The sequence below is a fragment of the Trachypithecus francoisi genome, unplaced genomic scaffold, assembly GCF_009764315.1.
Source record: "Trachypithecus francoisi isolate TF-2019V2 unplaced genomic scaffold, Tfra_2.0 Lachesis_group16, whole genome shotgun sequence".
Taxonomy (NCBI): domain Eukaryota; kingdom Metazoa; phylum Chordata; class Mammalia; order Primates; family Cercopithecidae; genus Trachypithecus; species Trachypithecus francoisi.
The window spans coordinates 48,933,215-48,955,603 of record NW_022681461.1 but is presented as its reverse complement, the minus strand read 5'-3'; the positions used below and the strand labels follow the sequence as shown (position 1 = coordinate 48,955,603).

The window sequence follows — 22,389 nt, the reverse complement described above, 5'->3', positions numbered from 1 at the left end:
GAGGTGTTTTAAATGTTATCTAACTGCCCCAAGAGTACAGATTTAAGTTAATTTTATACATAGATATCAGTTTATACTGAAGTTTTATAGGCAATATAACAATAGTTTTAGCTGTTGTGTGGAAGGTGGATTGGTAGAGACCAGAGTAGATTTAAATAATCCAGTTAGGAGACCTTTGCAAATGCCCCAATGAGAAAAGATTAGGACTAAAGAGAGCAATCACTGGTGCTGACTATGGAAGGGGCCAAATGAGGGAGAAAAGCTGGAGATTCTTCAGAACTTGGACTTCATAACTGTGGTAGGACACACTGTCATTTGCTGTGGGATGTGTCTGCTTCTCAATTAGACTGTGAGCTCCCTTAGAGCAGGAACTAGGCTCTCACCCCTGTGTCCTTGGAACCCAGAGTTGGTGCTTAGCAAAGTGTGTTAAACGCTGAGGAAAAGGAAAGGTATGTCATGGAAAAAGAAATCAGGAAGAAAGAGATGAGCTGAGAAGGGATGGATGATCATCTGGTAACGGAAGGGTTGGGTGAGGACCACCAGGGCTAGATGAGGACTTTGGTGGTTTTCCATCCCAGCTTCGTACTTGGCCAAGTACGAAGGCAAATCCTCACCACGCAAAGGGTGTACAGGATTCAGGTCTTGGGGGCCTGCTTTTAGGGAGTACCTTGAATCTCTTCACTGTAGTAGGGACGGGCCTGTGCAGGCTGAAGAAACTCAGCTCAGGAGTCCACGGAGCTGGCACCTGCCCTGTGCTCTGGTACTGAGACATGCTGACCTCCAGCCATGAAACAGAACACAGATGTTCCTCAACAATCAAGTTGTCTTGATAAACCCATTATAAGTCAAAAATATCAGAAACGAAAAGTGTGTTTCTGACTTAGAGTATTTTAAATTCATGACGAGTTTATTTGGACATAGCCCCATTGTCAGAGAAGAAGTGTACTGAACGTGTTTTGTTTTTGCACCATTGGGGCAAATGGTGTTTTGCACCATTGTGTTCATACCATTGTGAACATACAGTTCAGAAACTGTAAGTCAAACCATCGTAATTCAGGGATTGTCTGTTGATGGGTGATTAAAGAACAATTTTGCCATTCTTCACTAGCCTCAGCCAAGCCATTTCCTGGTGCTTCTGCTGTTATTTAAAAAATGATGATGGGGGCCTAGGGGAAGAAAACCAAGCCATGACACGCTTTATCGCCACTCTCCTGGGCTTCACCACCAGACATTTCCTCAACTTGCTCACCTGGTAACTAAGTTGTTCACAGCTTGTCTACTGTGCTTCACAGGATTTGTAACGAAGGCCACCCTGGCCATCATGAAGTCCCAGAGAGGGAGGCAGTTTTCCCAGGCTTTCTGCTTTCTGGTCTGAATGTTGACCATGCAATCTCTCAGGCTCTCCTAAGCATTCTGCTTAAACAAACATTATTTATGTTCGGCAGGAGAACCATTCCTGACTGTCTGCTTTTTCCTCACTCATATAACCTCACATTTAATTTCTGTTTACACACATATGAACCATATCTTTAGGGGCAGCCTGGGAAATCCTAGGTTGGAGATGGAATTTGCCTTTTGAAAATACAGTGGTGAGCGACATCTGTATATTGTGTTATCAGAGGCGTGACATGTGCTCGGTTGGGACCAGGTGCTTCACAGAATCTGAGTGAAATTGTAAAACTGCACCCCAGTTCTTTAGCAAAGGCTTGATTACCAATATCTGCCTTTCAGTTTTGGGGTGGCAACAAAACAGTTGAAAATCTTGGGGTGCTACGAATAAGCTGAGGTTTGGCCAAAAAACAGTCTCTGACAAGCTCATATACATTTGATTTATAAAAGCATCTCCAAGTGAACTGGGTGAGTGGGGAGCAGACAATAATTTGAGGTTAAACTTGGAGGATTGTAGAATTCGTTGGATATTCAAGTCTTTACTGTTTACTTCAAGGTCTTAAAGCATCAATCAACACCAATATTGTCCCAATTGGCAGTATGTGATGTGGGTAGATAACCTCTGATTTAACTCACATTCAGTGCAGACTGAATCTGAATCCTGAAGTCTTTATGTGATAGCTGGTTTACTGAACAAAATGAGGAACACAGAGAGAAAAGACCAAAGGGGAGTTATGCCTTATTTTGTTTCCTGATTTTATCCTTCCCTGGGTTAATTCACCTAACAGGTCAGTTTTCATTAGGTTACTTCCCAAGTGCTCCATCCTTTTCTCTACCCCACCGTTTCCTGACCCTTTGTAGATGGCTTTGACTTCTTTTAGGAACCCCGCTAACAGATGATTGAGATCTAACTTGTCTCATTTTAGCTGAAAACCATTAATAAAAGAGGACTGTTTCTTTGGGTTCATTTGCAGGATGAAGTGAGGGGATAACTGCATGTTATTTATGAGAAACTCAACCACTTGCAAGTGAAATACCCTTAATTTTAGTTTTTACTTGTATATTTGCTCATGAATGAATACTTCTCCATGCTTTTTAGTTACTTGAAGGAAATGGTAGTTATGTGTACATTTGGGTGTTCTGAGTTGAGTCTAGGCAGTACACTGGAATTATAACATTTCTCCTAGGAAGTAGTATTTCTGGAATTTTGTCAGTTTTTTGGTGAGTCTTTGAGTTGGCTACACGGACTGATAGGTTTTCTTCCAAGACATAGAACATGGTTCATTGATGTCTTTCTTGTTTATACTTTTGTGTAGTTTTTTTGTTTTGTTTTGTTTTGTTTTTGAGGTAGGGTCTAACTCTTTCACCCATGCTGGAGTGCAGTAGCCTGGCCACAGCTCACTGCAGCCTTGAGCTCCACGGCTCTTGAGAAGCTGGGGACTACGGGTGTGAGCCACCATGCCCAGGTAATTAAACATTTTTTTTGTAGAGATATGGTCTCGCCATATCTAGGCTGGTCTCAGACTCCTCAAGTGATCTTCCTGCCTTGGCCTTCCAAAATGCTGAGATTATAGACGTGAGCCACTGTGCCTGGCTATTGTGTAATATTGAGCTTTGGAGGAGCAGCTGATTTCCTTCTCAATTAAAAATGGAAACATGGGAGAGTCTTTCAAAGCTGACAATGGGAAGTAAAGTAAAATAGCAAAAATTCTGTCAGCCCTGCCCTTCATCTCCCTGTTTCTTCCAAGGTAACTTAGATGATGCTGATGATAATAGCAATTAACATTCAATAAGTGCTTTGATGATAAGCCAGCTACCCCCCAACCTTTTTTTTTTTTTTTTTTTTTGAGATGGAGTCTCGCTCTGTCACCCAGGCTGGTGTGTAGTGGTGTGATCTTGGCTTACTGCAACCTTTGCTTCCTGGGTTCAAGAAATTCAACATGAATCAACTAACGGTTTTCACACAGCCCTACCTGATGAGGTATGTTGTTGCAGGAAGAAGAAACTGAGGCATAAATGAGCTTCAGTGACTGTTGACCACTTTGATCTTAATGGGACCAGGGATTTGGATTTCCTGGAAATCTTTGAGACTAAGCAAGGACTCTGCTTTTGGCTGGAAAAACTGCCATACATTGTATTTGAGCCCTTCCCACCATTTGAGCCTTATGGGTTTTTGCTCTGGCATTTCCAGCTCCTCCCTCCTGCTATGGGGCCTCTGTAAGACATTGTTTGGTTGCTGGTATGTGAATATGTATAGTTCTAGCACTGACTTTTTCTTTAAAGCAAAACCTACGACTTCTTAAAAAATAACTGAAATGTCAAGAAGAGCTTTCTGATATATTTTCACACTGTTTGACAGGCCTGTGATGTTGAGGGGTGAGCTGCTGGCAAACCGGCTGGAGTTGGGCTTTCAGGCCATGGGTCCTCTGTAGCAGCTCTCACCATGGTCTCCGCGTGGACATCTTCTGGGCCTGGCAACATGCTGTCCTTTCACTAGGGCCTGTTTTTGAAGGGCTCTAGAGGTGTGCTTTTTTTCCCCCCCTACACTTCCTACAGTAGCTGTTTTTATTAAAATGCTTTAAAAATAGGGAGCTAGAAGTGCTATCATGGAAAAAGAACTGGGGCAGGAGAAAGTGACAATTTCAGTAAAATGTCCTGTTATTGTCAACCACCAACCTTCAAGCAGTAGGGAAGAATGTCGTGCTTGCCAAAGGTGGCTGTGGCACAGCAGTTGCAGGCAGCGGTGCGGGAGGCAGCATGGTGGGTCAAATTGAGTCTTTGGCTGGAGTAGGATTTGCCCTGACTTTGAATCCTAGTTCCACCAGCTGGGTGACCTTGGGCTTCTTTGGGCTGCTGTTTTCCCATATGTGAATGGAGATAATCATAGAGTTGATGGGAAGATTAAATGTAGTTGTGATGTATAAGTGTTAGTCTTTATTAATAGCATACATCGAACTTTCACTATGCAGCTGCCTCCCACTGTGTGTGTCTGTTGGTAGGAAGCCTGAGGAGTGAGGATAATTCCACACCCAAGTCTGCATCTCTCCCAAGAGATGTCCCTGTTTGCCTCACTTTCTGAAGGTACTGTGGCTCCCATCGTCCCACCACATAGGGCTGTCAATGAGATAACTGTCATCTCATTTGGTTGCACTCAGCCTGAATGTGTGTACATCCACAAATGCAGCTTCTTTGGGTTTATTTACAGAGCTAGCACTTCTAGGCATGGGCCCCCAGCTTCCTGTGTAAAGATGAAAACTGCAATCCTTCCACTTCAGCCAGACACAAATAACTGGCTGGGAACCACCCAGTTGACTGGGACTTCTCTTGCTCCCTGCATAAACCACCAGGGGAAGGCTGAGTTTAATAGAGACTCAGACGACAAGATTTAAATAAATAAGCTGTATTATCTGTACAAAAAATACAAATACAGTTTTGTGTTTTAGAGGAGAAAGTGCCTCCTTCCACATTAGCCAGCAGGCTTCATTGTCTTGTGGTGCTGCTGAGTTGCAATTCACAGAACAAACATTAAATGTACATTCATCTCATGCAAGGAGCACTCTGCTTCCCACACAAACCTAGGCTCTCCCAGTTCACTGAGACCCACTGCCAACAACTGCTCCAGCCCAACATGGAGCTGGAGGATGCTTGCTCTTTAGGAAATGTAAATAGTGACCACTGCTTTTCAATCGCTAGTGAACTAGAAATAATTAACCACATTAGCAGTAGTATGGAATTTGTCTTTATCATTCCGTGCATAACTATTGCGCCACAAATGAATTCTCTCTTACTGCCTCAGCATCCCATGTTAGTTTTTACAACACATCCTGTACAGTGAATGGATCCAGAGTTAAACACCAGGTTCTATTAAAAATAGGAAAAATATAATAATCACTACCAAGTTTACAGGAAGACAACTGCAGGAAGTTAATAAAGTCCCCCCGACAGTTTTTTTTTTTTTCTGGATGACAATGTACAATTATTAATATTGCACTTTTTTATACAAGAAATCCTAATATTCACAAAAGATATACAGACATAGAAAACATTCTCTTTTATTTTAAGCAGACATTACACTGATTTTTTAGTAACATAATTTCTTAGAGCCTACTTTTGTGGTGAGGAAGAAAGACACAACTTAACTGTCCACAGCTCACTGGTCGGGGGGGGGGACACAGATTAATATTGTCTTCCTCTCAAATTTTACTTCCAGGCTGGCTGGAAAATGCAGCCCTGATCTGATGTCAATGGTAGCCCCGGGGTGAGTGGCATTTCATGAGGGGAGGCTTATCTGAAGGTAAGGGACTCTGGCCACCCTTGCTCCTAATCTCAGGTCATTCCGGGGAAGGAGGCAAAAATTACTTGGCTTAATGAGGATTTTGCCAAAGAGTCCCAGAGTTTTCATTTTGCTGCTTGACTTTGCTCCAGCCGCCTCACCACAGCTGATGAGTGTGGCTGCAGGGTGTGAGCTGTTTTGCCAGGATGCTGCCTCCACCACCCCACCTGGCTAGATAAATACTACATGTGGGAGGGCCTGCAGACCGCTGGGGTGCAGGCTGGGAGAGGGAGGGTATACCATGGGGCACACATACCCTGGCCAGCTCTGGAATGAAGAGGTTGCTACAACCTGACAGCCTGACAGATACTCTCTGGCAAAGTGACTAGTTAACGGGTTGATGTTGACAAGCTGACCGTAGTCCCTGGCCCTTCAGTGGAGCAGCAAAGGTCCTAGAAGGCAGAAAACCTGGCCCATTCATGCTAAAAATGGCCCTGGCCCACAGCAGCAGTTAGTGCAGGGCTGGAGGACTTCCGATGTAGATAAACAGGTGCCAGGGTGGCCTTACTGCATGGCCAGACCCACTTCTCGCTGGCTTTGCCGCAGCTGCACAGGCAGGATGTTGACTCTGATAGCCTGCGGAGTGGGGACTCCCATGCAGCGCAGTGCTCTGTCGTGGGCAGCAGGGCTCTGAGCATGTGCACATGCATGGGATCAGAGCTGGTCCATGAGCCTCATGCAGTCTGGAAGCCCCTGCTCACCCTGCCCCACTGGGGAACACGCACGGGCTCCTTTTTGCTTCTGTCCTTTCCCTCCCCTCCCTTCCTCATTTTCTGCAACGTTGTGTGCCTTAGGGCCTGCTTTGTTTGCTTTTTTACCTCTCCCTACTGGTGATTTGAGTTCTCCTCTCTCTGCACTCCCCCACTAGAAGAACTGAGTTCTAGGCTAGTTTCTGCCTCAGCATAGTATCCCCTCCCCATCTGTCCTAACCATGACTAAAGGGACAGATGGGGAAGAGGAGACAAAGCAGCAACACACTCCTGTGTTTCTGATAGTGCACTTCTAGGAAAGACACAGGTGTTTGTCCAATGTTTGCACCAATAGGCTACAAACCTTCTGGCTCCCTGCTGTCCCCAGGGACTGTGCCTGCCTCTTCCTAGGTCTTTGAGACCCAGGTCTGGGAGGGAGGAAGCTCTTCAAGGGAGCCTCCCCATCTGCCTGGCCTGCTCTGCAACCTCCTTTAGACATCTGTCCTTTTCTTTCCCAACATCCCGTCCTCCAGCTAACTGAAAGAGAAAACATGCGGACGTCCTCATGCTTGAGGATGGAGGTGGAGGAGGTTGGAAGGGTGTGTGTGGGGTGGGGAGGGGGAAATAAATAAATAAAATGAAGAAAGCTTAGGTTCTGTCCGAGGTGGTTGCGTGAGTCCTTCGTGTGGCCAGGGTAGAGTGCTTCCCCATGCCCTGTCTTCACGCTTTGCCACAAGTTCCACAGCAGCGAGATTTAAACTGACTGAGTTGGCAGAGTTTCAGCTGTTTCACCTTCTCGCAGTACCTGGTGGTGTCTCTGCACTCCACTGGGAAAGGAGGACAGGGTGGGGAGAGGGGACAGAAAAGAGATGTGAGAATGCAGCCTGCGTGATGTGCAGCCGGGGGTTTCAGCCACTGGGGTACATCCTGGGGTCTGCCGTGGCCACCGCTCTCCAGCCTCACTCTGACAGAGTTCAGCCACCTGCTCCCCAAGGCTGCCAGCAGTGGGGGTGGCCCCAGCCTGCAGCTGTCTGGCTGAATGATGGGGCCCCTCCCTGGGCTGTTTGTTTGCTTCTTTTCTGTAGCTCCCTCTACTTCCTGACGATGCCTGTTTTCTCTGTCTTCTTGGGATTACCTCATCTCCTAGGTGATCACCTCTCCTCCTAGGCAAACCTGCCTTTTCCCATGGGTTTTGGTATTTTAAGTAAATGACTCTCCTTCTTAAGATGGTTCCCAGGACTGCATTCTCCCCCACTTTGCAGGAGTGTGCAAGTGAGGCTTGCGTCGGATACCCCCATCCCTAGGCACTTGGGCCTACTTTCTCTGTTAAGGTTTATTTTCATGTGCCCTCCAGTCTCTCTTCCTTCTACCCACTCTGCCTTAAACACAGCACCAGGACGTTCTAGTTCAGTGTTGGCACAGATTAGATGATCTTAAATATTGTGCGGACTTGGTTTGGTAAGTTTTAACTATGTGCATTGAATATTGGTTCTCTCTGAGCATGGTGAGCCACTGACACAAACATGGGTTAACACTACCCAAGTACAAAGAGATCATCCATCCCCCAGGGTGTAAAAAGAAGTAGTCTTTTTGCCTACATGGCATCTGCCTTAGTGTTGGGAATTTATTGCTCATTGAGGCCCAGTTTGGGAGAAAACTGCACAGCTACATTTGGTTTTTACTTCCTATTCTTTGCCTCAAGCTTTGCCGCCTTTCTCATGGGTAAGTACCTCCGATTTGGGTTGAGAGGAAGAAAAAAATAAACTCCTTCCCAACTGGAATACAAATGACAGTATTGGGATGAGGAGGAGGGAGTGAATTGAGTATCAAATTCCAAGGCTAGGGGGTCCTGGACAGTTCCAGGGGATGCCTGTGGGGCTGGGAGGGAGGGGGTCAGCAGGTCCGTGTCGGGTGAGAAGTAGAGCTGTGATGGGCGCAGAGCTGGCTGGCTGAGCGGGAGTCATTCCGTATGCCTTCAGAGTTAACAGCACTTTCTGTTTAGTACCCTGGACCCTGAGAGTTGTTGATGTGTCAACCCCTGTGGGCACCAGCCAGACTGACTGCAGGGGAACTGGAGGCTGATTTCCTCCAGCACTGGACCAACATCACCTGGCTCTCTCAGGGCCAGGATGGAGATCACGGAAGCCCTTGGGGCATACCCTGTCATGCCTATATACACATCTCTGCACACACTCATGCACTCCACTGAAAATGCTCAACTCCACCACCAGCTCACAATCCCTGGGGAAGCTGACCCCATGCCCTGTGCTCAGGGCTGGTCCCAGGGACTGCTCTCTGCACTTGATGCTCTGTGGGGAATTTGCAGAAGGTTCTTGGGGGTTGGAACATACTGTTTTCACATGGGGTGATGTTGCAGCGCTGCCAGTTGGCAGGCCGGGGTCCCCAGGAGCACAGGTGCTCAGGCACTGCCTTGTTGGTGCGGGCATGCACACACTCCACACGCCGGGACTGGAAGCCGTAGTTGCCACAGGTAGCTGTGCACAGGGTCCACAGGCTGACTCTCCAGTGTACGCTGCAGGCCTCTGACCAGCAGTTCTGGGTGCTCACGGGCCTGCAGGAGGATGGTGGCAGGGTTAAGGTTTGCTTCTATGGGGGCTGAATCAGGGCAGATGTGAAAACAGTGCTGCAAACTCAGAAATGTTAGGTGATTCCTCAGGAACTTTCAGCATTACTAGACCTGGGTTCTAATCTCTGTGCTGTTACTAAATGGCCATATGATCTCAAGAAGGCTATTTCCTCTTATTGGGCCTCCGTTTGCTCTTCTCTGTAATGAATATGGGTCTCACTGTATGACTGAAGAATGAGCTCTCCCCCATGTGGACACTGGCAGAGCCTGGTCTCACAGGCTGGGCTCTTAGATGGGGGCGGTGAGTCCCCTTGCCCCAGGGGGACATCTATAAGGAAGTGTTATAAGGATGGGGACTGGATTGGAATGGTAGGTTGAGACTGAGGAACAAGGGCTCTCATCTTAGCCTAACTTCTAGAGGGAGGCCAACAAGAGTGAGGGGTTTGAGCCTTTGAGACTTGGTGGCCGTTGTGTAGACCTCACCTCCTGCCCACCCTGGGGCTAGTGTGGGTCTCTCGAGGTATGAGGCCTCTCTCAGAAGAATAACACCCTTGCACTTTTCATCCCTGAGAGAGAAAATCCCAACCTAGCCCATTAGGTAAGCACAAGACCGACACTGAGTCATCTGCCTCTGGGGAGGCCAGTGGCTTGGGGTGAATGGAGGTGAGAGGGCAGGGCTTGGGTCTGTGGTAAGTTGGAGGAGAAACATTCACTCAGCACCATCTTTCCGTGCTGTTGACACGGGGCTGGGAAAAGGAGATTCAGGGCTTTCTCTTACCTTGGAAGAGCACTGCACTGCTCTGATGGTAAGGTGATGCCATCCCGTGTCTGGCAGAAGACTTGTCTGTGTTGCACAGCTAGGTGAGGCCCGATGCAAGGCCCATTGCACTGGAAAGCAGAAAAAGGTAACATACAGCACATTAGCCAAGTCAAGGGTGGAGGCCTCCATGCTTGGGCTGCATGGGATGCAAGATACTTGTGTAGGTCTTGTTGGAGGCTCTGAGACCATTCATCTTTCCCCTCTTTGGGCTAACTAAAAGACATTCACTGATATGTTTTCTTTATGGGATGGTTAGCTCTCCTGTGGTCTGTGGGCATTCTGCCAGCAAATGGCTAATGGTAGTGTAGAACCAGTAAGAGAAAGTCAAGCCCTTTTCAGATTAACCATATGAAAGATATTTTGGCATAATATGCTAGTAATGTGGTGGTAGACTTTAGAACTGAAGACCCCTAAATAGCTCCACCCCTTCAGAGCAGAGAGGGTAATATGGTTTATCGTTTTCTTGCTGAAGTCATCCAAATAACCAACTCCATCCTTTCTTTCCCTGGCTTAGTTTTCTGCAGATTAAACCTAGGATGACTAAACAGAAAGCAGACTTAGGTATGCAGAGTTCCCCCTCATATTCTCTTGCTATGTGCTCATGGAGATTGTTAAACTTTCCCCAGAATTCATGGAGCCTGACCCTGTCACAGTAAATACACTTAGCAACAACTGTCTGTGAAATACAAAAGCAGCAGGCCTTTAGCCAACACCTGCTATTTTAGCAGAACAAGAGGATAGGCATCCCATGGAGGTCACTTGAGAACAAAGGCTCTTAACTTGGGGGTCTTTGGATCCCTAGGGTTCCACTGGGGGTGGTGCTGGGGTGTTAATCCTTAACAGTATAAGCAAAAGTTTTGTGTTCATTGGCTTTTTTTTTTTAGCAAGAGGTTCCCTCTAGTTTTCATCCAGTACTCAAAGGGATCCATGACCTCAAAGATTAAGAACCACTGAAAGAGCAGGATTTAAGGTAAAAGTAGCTCTCTTGGGTTAGACAGCTGTGCCCAAGGTTAGTTATTGCTCTTCTGGACTCTGAAGGGTCCAGTTTGACACTATTATTCACAAACACACAGAGGGTTGAGGTAAATGTAAAAAAAAAAAAAAAAATACCCCCGTAACACCAATAACTGGGATTTTTTTTTTTTTGAGGCAGGGTCTCTTTCTGTTGCCCAGGTTGGAGTGCCGTGGCACAGTCTCAGCTCACTGCAGCCTTCAACTCCCAGGCTCAAGTGATCCTCCCATCTCAGCCTCCTGAGTGGCTAAAATTTATCTCTTTAAACATATTTTAAAAAATAACTTTTTTTCTTTTTCTCAGATGGAGTCTCACTCTGTCGCCAGGCTGGAGTGCAGTGGCACAATCTCGGCTTACTGCAACCTCTGCCTCTCAGGTACAAGTGATTATCCTGTCTCAGCCTCCCAAGTAGCTGGGACTACAGGCACGTGCCATCACGCCCAGCTATTTTTTGTATTTTTAGTAGAGATAGGGTTTCACCATGTTGGTCAGGCTGGTCTTGAACTCTTGACCTCCGGTGATCTGCCTGCCTCGGCCTCCAAAAGTGCTGGAATTACAGGAGTAAGCCACCGCGCCTGGCCAAAAAATAACTTTTTATTGTGAAGCACAGTGTGCATACAGAAAACTGATTAACAGCCAGGTGTGGTGGTTGATGCCTGTATTCCCAGCTATGCAGAAGGCTGAGGCAAGAGTATTGCTTGAGCCCAGGAATTTGAGGCTATAGTGCACCATGATCATGCCTGTGAACAGCCACTGCACTCCAGCCTGGACAACATAGTGAGACCCCCATCTCTAAAAAAAAAAAGAAAAAGAGATTAAAACATGAAGTATATCTCAGTGAGTTCTATAAAGTGAGTATAACTGACCTTTAAACAACATGGGTTTGAAATGGGCAGGTCCACTTATACATTTTTTTTTTTTTTTTTCAACCAAAGGTCTTGGGATGTGAAACCCATGTATATGGAGGGCCAACTTTTTGTATATGCAGGTTCTGTGAGATTGACGGCAGGACTTAAGTTTGTGTGGATTTTGGTATATACAGGTGCTCCTTACATCAATCACCTGTGGATACCAAGGGACAACTGTATAAAAGCAAAGCTAGCTGCATGGATGTCCCTACACCCTTAGAAGGCAAGTGTAGTTGGGTTGATGCTCTACTGTCAACCTTGACATTCATTATAGTTTTTGAACAAGCAGCCCCACATTTTCATGTTGCACTGGGCCCCACAACTTACGTAGCTAGTCCTGTATACAGGTGAAGAAATAAAATGCTGTCAGCAACTCAGGAGCCTAGTTTGTGCCTACTCTTTACTCTCTTTCCCGTCTCCACATGTAACCACTGAGACTTAACTTTTAAAACAGTTTAGTTTATGACTGTTTTTGAAATTTACATAAATGAACCATATTTCATGTTTGTTTTATATCTGGTATTTTCTTACAATGTATTATGTACATAACTGAAGTTTGTTCATTTTTACTGATGTATAGCACTTTATTTTATAAACATACCATGATTGAATTTTCCATTCTACTTTTGATTAACACTTGGTTTCTTTTTTCTTTTTCTTTTTGTTTTGAGACAGAGTCTTGGAGTGCATTGGTATGATCTCTGCTCACTGCAACCTCCACCTCCTGGTTCAAGCGATTCCTGACCCTCAGCCTCTCAAGTAGCTGGGACTACAGGTGCCCACCACCACACATGGCTAACTTTTGTATTTTTCGCAGAGACAGGGTTTTGCCATGCTGGCCAGGTTGGTCTCAAATTCCTGACCTCAAGTGATCTGCCTGCTTCAGACTCCCAAAGTGTTGGGATTACAGGTATGAGCCACCATGCCTGGCCAATCCTTTTTATTTCTGTAATACTGGTAGTAATGTCTCCATTTTCATTTCTGATTTTAGGAATTTGAGTCTTCTCTCTTTTTCTTTGCCAATATAGCTAAAAGTTTGTCTATTTTGGTCAACCATTTTGAAGAATTTGCTTTTGGTTTTGCTGAGTTTTCTTTACTATTCTCTAATCTTTATTATCCTCTTCTGCTAGCATCAGGTTTAGTTTGCTTGTTTTCTGTAAATTTTTAAGGTGTCAAGTTAGGTTGTTGATTTGAAGTCTTTCTTTTTTAATGTAAGCATTTACAGCCATACATTTTTCTCTTAGCACTATTTTCTCTGTGCTCCATACATTTTGGTATGTTGTGGTTTTGTTTTCACTTGTCTTAAGGTATTTTCTAATTTTCCTTGTTATTTTTTTTCTGACTGGTTTACTGTTTGTGTTTTGATTTCCATGTATTTGTGAATTTTCCAATTTATTTCTGCTATTGACTTCTACTTTCCTCCCTGTGGTTGGAAAAGGTACTCTGTATAAATTCATTCTTTTCAAATGTATTAAGAATTATTTTTTGGCATAACATACAGTCCTTTTTTGGATAATTTTTCATGTGCACTTGAGAAAAAACAAGTATTCTGCTATATTGGGTGGAGTCCTCTGTATGTCTGTTACTCCAATTGGTTTATAGTATTGTTCAGTTACTCTGTTTCTTTACTGATCTTTTGTTTAGTTGTCCTATCCATTCTTGAAAGTGGGTTTCTGAAGTTTCTATTATAGAACTAATTATTTCTCTCTTCAATTCTGTCAATATTTGATTAATATACTTTGGGGCTCTGATGTTTGGTGCATGCATGTTTATAATTGTTATATGTTCTAGGTATATTATCATTATGTTGTTTGATTTAGTATAGCTACCTCAGCTTTTGTTTTTTATTTACATGGACTATCTTTTTCCATTCCTTCACTTTTAACCTATTTTTTTCTTTAGATCTCTAGCAAGTCTTTTGTAGACAGCGTAGAGTTGCATTATGTCTTTTTTCTAACATCTACTAGGCCAATCTATGTCTTTGGGGGTTTAATTCCTTTAAAGTAATTACTGATAGGGAAGAACTTACTTTTGCCTTTTTATTATTTATTTTTATGTACATCTTATAGCTTTCCCTCATCATTCCCTCCACTTATGTTGTCTTTTGTGATTAGTTGCTTTTTTGTAGTGACAAATTTTGCTTCCTTTCTCATTCTCCTTTGGCTATACATATTTTCTTTGTTGTTACCATGGGGGTTACATATAATATCCCAAAGTTATAACAATCTAATTTGAATTTTGATATCAATTTCATACAAAACTCTACATGTATACTGCTCTGTTTCCCATCCCCACTTTACATTATTGGTGTGAAAATTGTATCTATATGCTATATATTCACTAACAGATTTATAATTACTTTTTATGCATTTCTTTGAAATCTATAGAAAATAAGTGGAGCTATGAAACAAAATAATAATGGTTTTAATGTCTGCCCATCTATTTATCTTTATTGGAGAGTCTTTATATGTTCATGTGGCTTGGAGTTAACTATCTAGCATCTTTTTGTTATAACTCAAAGGACTCCATTTAACATCTCTTGTAATCAGGAATAGTGGCAACAAGCTCTCTGGAATGTCATAATTTCCCCCTCATTTTTGAAGGACAGTTTTGCCAGATAATTCTTGGTTGATAGTTTTTTCTTTCTGGACGTTATAATTTTTCTTTCTTTCTTTTTTAAATAAAGAAAATGGGTTTATTTGGCTCATGGTCTTGCAGGTAGTATAAGAAGTATGGTGCCAGCAACTGCTTCTGGTGAGACCTCAGGAAGCTTACAATCATAGAGGAAGGCAAGAGGAGCTGGCTTGTCACAGGGTAAGAGAGGGGAGGGAGGCACCAGACTCTTTTTTGTTTTTGGCTGTCCGTATATTTTTACATTACCAAGTCTTTGATATTTCTTTTTTTTTCCTTCAGCTTTTAAGTTCTGGGGTACATGTGCAGGTTTGTGACATAGGTAAACGTGTGCCATGGTGGTCTGCTGCACAAACCATCCCATCACCCGGGTATTAAGCCCAGCATCCTTCAGCTATTTGTCTTGATGCTCTGCCTTCCCCCTCTACGCCCACCCCCGACAGGCCCCCGTGTGTGTTGTTTCCCCCAATGTGTCCACATGTTTTTATTGTTCCCACCTATAAGTGGAAATATGTGGTGTTTGGTTTTCTGTTCCTGGGTTGGTTTGCTGAGGATAATGGCTTTCAGCTCTATCCATGTCCTTGCAAAGGACATGATCTTGTTCCTTTTTATGGCTGCATAGTATTATGGTTTTATGGTGTATATGTACCACATTTTCTTTATCCAGTCTATCCTTGATGGGCATTTGGGTTGATTCCATGCCTTTGCTATGGTGAATAGTGCTGCAATAAACATATATATGCATGGATCTTTATAATAGAATGATTTATATTCCTTTGGGTGTGTACCCAGTAATGGGATTGCTGGCTCAAATGCTATTTCTGCCTCTAGATCTTTGAGGAATCAGCACACTGTCTTCCACAATGGTTGAACTAGTTTATATTCCCACCAACAGTATGAAAATGTTCCTTTTTCTCTGCAACCTCGCCAGCATCTGTTTCTTGACTTTTTCATAATCGCCATTCTAACTGGCATGAGATGTTATGTCATTGTGGTTTTGATTGCATTTCTCCAATGATTAGTGATGTTGAGCTTTTTTTATGATTGTTGGCCACATGATGATCTTCTTTTGAGAACTGTTCATGTCCTTTGCCTACTTTTTAATGGGGTTATTTTCTTGTAAATTTTTTAAAGTTCCTTTTAGACTCTGGATATTAGACCTTTGTCAGATGGATAGATGGCAAAATTTTTCTCCTATTCTGTAGGTTGTCTGTTCTCTCTAATGATAGTTTCTTTTGCTGTGCAGAAGCTCTTTAGTTTAATTAGAACCCATTTGTCAATTTTTGCTTTTGTTGCAATTGCTTTTGGCATCTACATCATGAAATCTTTGCCTATGCCTATGTTCTGAATGGTATTGCCTAGGTTTTCTTCTAGGGTTTTTATAGTTTGGGGTTTTACATTTCAGTCTTTAATCCATCTTGAGTTAATTTTTGTATAAGGTGTACAGAAGGGGTCCAGTATCAATTTTCTGCATAAAGCTAGCCAGTTATCCGAGCACCATCTATTAAATAGGGAGTCCTTTCTCCATTGCTTGTTTTTGTCAGGTTTGTCAAAGATCAGATGGTTGTAGGTATGTGGTCTTATTTCTGAGTTCTCTATTCTGTTTGATCGGTCTATATGTCTGTTCTTATACCAGTACCATCCTGTTTTTTTACTGTAGTACAGTTTGAAGTCAGGTAGTGTGATGCCTCCAGCTGTGTTCTTTTTGCTTAGGATTGTCTTGGCTATTCGGGTTCTTTTTGGGTTCCATATGAATTTTAAAATAGTTTTCTTTTCTAACTCTGTGGTGAATGTCAGTGATAGTTTAATGGGAAGAGCATTGAATCTATATACTCCTTTGGCAGTATGGCCATTTTCATGATGTTGACTCTTCCTATCAATGAGCATGAAATGTTTCTCCATTTGTTTGTGTCCTCTCTGACTTCCTCGAGCAGTGGTTTATAGATCTCCTTGAAGAGGTCCCTCACTTCCCTTGTTAGCTGTATTCCTAGGTATTTTATTCTCTTTGTAGCAACTGTGAATGGGAGTTCATTCATGATTTGACTCTCTGCTTGCCTGTTGTTTGTGTATAGGAATGCCAGCAATTTTTCCACATTAATTTTGTGTCCTGGGACTTTGCTGAAGTTGCTTATCAGCTTAAGAAGCTTTTGGGCTGAGACGATGGGACTTTATAGATAAAGGGTCATGTCATCTGCAAACAAAGATAATTTTACTTCCTCTCTATTTAAATACACTTTCTTTCTTTCTCTTGCCTGATTGCCCTGGCGAGAACTTCCAATACTACATCGACTAGGAGTGGTGAGAGAGGGCTTCCTTGTCTTGTGCTGGTTTTCAAGGGGAATGCTTTCAGCTTTTTCTCATTCTATATAATATTGACTGTTGATTTGCCAAATATGGCTCTTATTATTTTGAGGTATGTTCTTTCAATACCTAGTGGAGATTTTTAACATAAAGGGATATTGAATTTTATTGAAGGTCTTTCCTGTGTCTATTGAGATAGTTGTGTTTTTTTGTCTTTAGTTCTTTTTATGTGATGAATGACATTTGTTGAACCAACCTTACATCCCAGGGCTGAAGCCAACTTGATCGTGGTGGATAAGCTTTTTGATGTGCTGCTGGATTTTCCAACTTGGTTCTTTTCTCCCTGTCTCTTTCAAGTACTCCAATCAGTCATAGGTTTGGTCTTTTTACATAGTCCCATATTTCTCAGAGGACTTGTTTGTTCCTTTTCATTCTTTTTTTTCTATTCTTGTCTGCCTGTCTTATTTCAGAAAGATAGTCATCAAGCTCTGAGGTTCTTTCTACCGCTTGGTCTATTCTGCTATTGATACTTGTGATTGCATTGAGAATTTCTCATGTTGTGTTTTTCAGCTCCATCCGGTCATTATGCTCCTCCTCTAAACTGGCTATTCTGGTTACCAGCTCCTCTATTGTTTTATTGTGATTCTTGGCTTCTTTGCATTGGGTTACAACATGCTCCTTTAGCTCAGCGAAGTTTGTTATTATCCACCTTCTTTTTTTGAGACGGAGTCTCACTCTGTCACCCAGACTGGAGTGTAGTGGCATGATCTCAGCTCACTGCAACCTCCGCCTCCTGGGTTCAAGTGATTCTCCAGCCTCAGCCTTCTGAGTAGCTGGGACTACAGGCACCCACCACCATGCCCAGCTAATTTTTTTTTTTTTTTTTTTTTTGGTTTTAGTAGAGATGGGGTTTCACCATATTGGCCAGGCTGGTCTTGAACTCCTCACCTTGTGATCCGCCTGCCTTGGCCTCCTGAAGTGCTGGGATTACAGGCGTGAGCCACTGCACCTTGCCTGTTACACACCTTCTGAAGCATACTTCTGTCAATTTAACTATCTTACCTCAGCCCAGTTCTGTGCCCTTGCTGGAGAGGTGTTGCTTTCATTTGGAGGAGAAGAGGCACTCTGGCTTTTTGAGTTTTCAGCACTTTTGTTGATTCTTTCTCAACCTTGTGGGCTTATCTACCTTTGATCTTTGAGGTTGCTGATCTTTGAATGGAGATTTTGTGGGGTCTTTTTCATTGATGTTGTTATTGGTTTCTGTTTAATAGGCCACTGTTCTATAGGGCTCCTGCGGTTTGCTGGGGGATCACTCCAGGCCGTAGTTGCCTGGGTTTTCCCCTTACCTGGATGTATCACCAGTGAAGTCTGCAAAACAGTAAAGATGGCAGCCTGCCCCTTCCTCTGGGAGCTCTGTCCCAGACCTGTTGCTGGCCCAGGTGCTCCTGTAGGAGGTGTCTGGAGACCCCTGTTGGGAGGTCTCACCCAGTCAGGAGGGATGGGATCAGGAACCCAGTTAAAGAATCAGTCTGGCTGTTTTTTGGTAGAACAGCTGTGCTGTGTTGTGGGGAACCCTTCTTTGTCCAGACTGCCTGGACTTTCCAGGCAGTCCTGGAAAGGCTGAGTCAACTGAACTGGAGAGACTGTGACTGCCCTTTACCCCGGGGACTCTGTCCCAGGGAGAGATCAGAGATCTGTTAGTATAACCCTGGTTGGAATTGCTGAAATTCCTGCAGGGAGGCCAGATGGATCAGGGTCCCACTTAAATAATCAGTCTGGCCATGATCTGTCACAGCAGCTGTGCTGTGTTGTGAGGGACTTCCCCTCTTCTGGGCTGCCAGGACTAACTGGGTTGACCTAACCACAGAAATCGTGGCCACCCCTCCCCTGGGAACTAATCTGCCTCAGGCAGTCTCCAGCCTGATGTACTCAGCAGCTGCAATTCCAAGCCAGTGGGTCTTAAACTTGTGAGGTGCCATGTTAAGTGGGGCCTGCAGAATGATGCTGCTTGGCTGCTGGGATTCCTAGGGCCTGAGTCTGAAAGACTTCTGGGTCTCTGTGTGAGTCTGAGCAACTGCTCTGCTGAGACTGCACAGCTCTGTGTGTCAAACCCAAGGCCTTGGTTGCATTGGCTCACTAGAGGATCTCCTGATCCACTGGTTGCAAAGATCTGTAGCAGAAGTTGGTTTCCAGGTTGGGGTTGTGCAATCACTTACCACTTTCCTTGGCTAGGGGTGAAGGATTTTTGGCTCCGTGCTGCCCCCAGGTGGGCCAGTGGCCTACCCAGGTTTTCTTCATTCTCCATGGGTCAAGTTGATTGACTAGTCAGTCCCAGTGAGAGAACCTGGATATGTTAGATGAAGGTGCCAAATTCACTCCCCATTTTCATTCCTCTCTGCTAGAGCTGTGGACTACAGCTGCTTCTAATCAGCCCTCTTGGCCCTTTAAATATATAAAGGGCCAAGAACCTGCTTTCAAGGTTCCCTCTTTGTTTCTTATTTAAGACTGATTTTAATGTGTCTTAGTGTGGGTCCCTTTGGGTTTTTCAACTTGGAGTTTGTGTAGTGTCTTAGATTTGTAGATTCATGTCTTTCATCAAAGTTGGGAAGTTTTTGGCCATTATTTCTGCAAATCATCTTTCAACTCCTTTCTGTCTTCTTCTGAGACTCTCAAAATGTTTATGTTGGTCCACTTGAAGGTGTCTCACAACTCTTTTAGGCTCTGTTTACTGTCGTCTTCTCCTCAGACTCAATAATTTTGATTGGCCTGTCTTCAAGTTTGAAAATTCTTTCTGCTACCTGCAAAATCTGCTGTTGAATCCCACTAGTAAATTTTCAATTCAGTTATAGTACTTTCAGCTCCCAGTTTAGCATATTTAAGATAGTTGTTTTAAAGTGTTTGTCTTTTATGTTCAATGCCTATGTTTATTTTCTTCCTTAAAATGGGCCATATTTTCCCATTTCTTTGTATGGCTTGTGATTTTATTGTTGAATAAATGTCAAAACTGGACATTTGAAAAATAGCCGTTTCTCCTACTCTCTGTAGACTGGCTCTGTGATTGGGCAGTCCATCACTGATTAGCTGGGTACACTCTGAGCATAGTAATCAGTCTGAGGTGAAAGCATAAGGTCTTCAGATCTTTTATGTGTTTTGTATGGGCCTTCTCCAAATACATAGGTGCTTTTGAGTGTCTTGATTTCCCAGAGTCTCACTCAAGGTTCTCCTTGGGACTTTAGAGGGTCAGTTGTATGTCTCCACCCATAATCCATTTTCCCAGGTGTCTGCAGGTCTGTAGTCCTTGTGCAGATTTCACAAGTAGTGGCTGCCACATTGTCAAGATCAAAACCATGCCACATGGCGGAGGGGTGGGGCAAGGATGAATGAAAATACCAGGAAATTTCATATCATCTTAAAGATGGCTTTTTCTTTATTGGCTGTTACTTGGTTGCTGTAGAACTTGGGCTGTTTTCCAGAACACTTATAAGGTTAGTTCAGCCAGTTTCTAGTTGTTTTTTTGATGCTTCCATAAGAGCGTTTTTTTGATGCTTCCGTGTTGGACTTGGAGCTTCCTAATTTGCCCTTTTGCTAATGTCCCTTGCCTACACTGGGAATTCTTGGAGGAGTAATGTGTCCCTGGAAGCACTTATTTCCTCTATTCTCATTTGTAACTAAACCTATTGCTGGTTTGATTTCAGTGCCTACTTTTACACTGAAACTGCCATTCACAGAGTTACCAGTGACTGCCTATCAGTCAAGTTCGAATATGCACTGTATGTACAAAATAAGGCCAATGCTTATTTTGTATTTTGTTTATTCTGTTGGATGTATTTTTATACCATTGACTTCCTTCCTTCTTGAAAAAGCTCCTCCACTGGTCTCTGTGAATTTTCCCACTCATTAGGTTAATCTTTTTTCCTCTTCTTCCCCCAGGTTAATTAGTGTTGTTTTCCCCAGGGTTCTGTCCTGTGCCTTTTCTTAATCTGATCCTTTCCCTCTCTATGGGTGATAACATCTATGATTCTTAGCCACCACTTGTATACTAATGACTTTCAAATTGATAGTGTTTAGCACAGTTCTAAGTCCCAGACCTATATGTGCAACTACTTGATGAGCATCTGTACTTAGTTATCTCGTACTAAACATGTCCCAAACAATTCCATATAGCACTAATCCACCCTCTTTTTTCTGCATTGCTATCTAGTTATTCAATTCAGAACCTCCAGTAAAATTTTGACTTCCTTCCTTTCTCTCATCCCTGATATCCAACGGATCATGGAAGCCATGTGAATCACACTTATAAAGAGAAATGGATTCTTCTCTATTGGCACTGCTCAATACCTTCATTCTGACCACCAAAATTGCTCACCTAGATTAGGTTTCTCTTTCTGTAGTCCTTTCACTTGCCAATTTGATCACTATACTGCAGACAGCATACCTTTTTTTTTTTTTTTTTTAAAAAGGTTTTTGCTCTGTCACCCAGGCTGGAGTAGTGAAAGTGGTGTGATCACAGCTCATTGCAGCTTCAACCTCTCAAGTGATCCTTCTGCCTCAGCCTCCTGAGTAGCTGAGATTACCGGCATGAGCCATTGTGCCTGGCCAGACAGTAATCTTAAAAGTCTGATTGTGCCACTCCTTCTTAAAAATCTTTGTAGTTGCACTTACAATAAAATCCAAATTCTTTGTACAGCATACAAGACCCTTTTATGATCTTGCACCTGCTTTCCAGGCCACATTTCTATTTCTATTCTGTCACCTCATTCTCCTGCAAACATTGTGGGCTGCTTTTCCCTTCATTTCTTCACACATGCTTATATGGGACACATTCCCCTCCCAAGACAGGTGTCCCATAAATGTATGTTGGATTAAAAGAAGAAAGTTGAATTATTACATGAAGCCAGATTGTTGGAGCTAAGAAGGTGGTCTTAGTTTTACTTGGACCAAAATCGGCATGGTTTTCTTATACAAATGTTCTTCCTTCTGCCTACCTTCATGAAGTCTAACACTATTCCAAAAGGAATTTTTTGTTAGAGACTATCATCACTTTCATTCTCACAGGAGTGGAGTGTGGATGTTTGAGAAGCATCTACAGTTTGAAGCACAATATCAGCAATATTACCAGCAGAGACACATCAACAGGATTGTGAGATGAAGCATTTGTCTGCACTCTGTAATGCCTCAAGCCTTGCTACTCTTTCAAGTGAAGCCCTTGGTCTAGGAGCATTGATGTTAACAGAAATTTTGAGAAATTCAGCATCCCAAGTTCTACCTAAGACATACCATATTAGAATTTGCATCTTTAATAAGATTCCCAGGTGATTCACATTAAAGCTTGAAACATACTGTCCTGGAGGGTTGCAGAAAAGAGGAGGAGGGGGTGAATTTTTTTGAGGGGAAGGAATGGAGAAGAGGAGAAAGACATATGTATTTTTCTTTCTGTTAGGAAACAATCACTGGTGCACCATACGTCCCCCCTTGAGTGACCTTGATGACACAGTGCAGAAACATCTCTCATGTGCAGCCAGATCTGTTTGCTATTGTAATTTTATGAACTACCAATAAGCCTCAAGGGCCTGGAAGCAGAGCTGTCTTGAGAGGTATGTGAGCTATGAGAAGTGGGCTTTTCCAGGTAAGAGAAAGATGATATTCCCCCAGGCAAGGGGAGCTCATGCCTCTTTGATTATGAAGCATATACATTATGTCACTGGAAATAAGGAAGGGT

At 43.4% G+C, this 22,389-nt stretch overlaps 1 protein-coding gene across 2 annotated transcripts in view; it reads right to left on the bottom strand.

The window, feature by feature from the left end:
- Positions 1 to 4,773: 4,773 nt before the first annotated feature.
- The window catches only part of ADAMTSL1 (ADAMTS like 1), a 979,130-nt gene continuing 961,514 nt past the window's right edge, over positions 4,774 to 22,389 (bottom strand). For both annotated transcript variants that reach the window (XM_033237422.1, XM_033237423.1), the window contains 3 exons: positions 9,777 to 9,886; positions 8,763 to 8,983; positions 4,774 to 7,238 (listed from right to left, as the gene is read on the bottom strand). In XM_033237422.1, the coding sequence (XP_033093313.1) occupies positions 7,132 to 7,238; positions 8,763 to 8,983; positions 9,777 to 9,886 (438 nt within the window). In that variant the 3' untranslated portion in view covers positions 4,774 to 7,131. The remainder of the gene's footprint in view (positions 7,239 to 8,762; positions 8,984 to 9,776; positions 9,887 to 22,389) is intronic.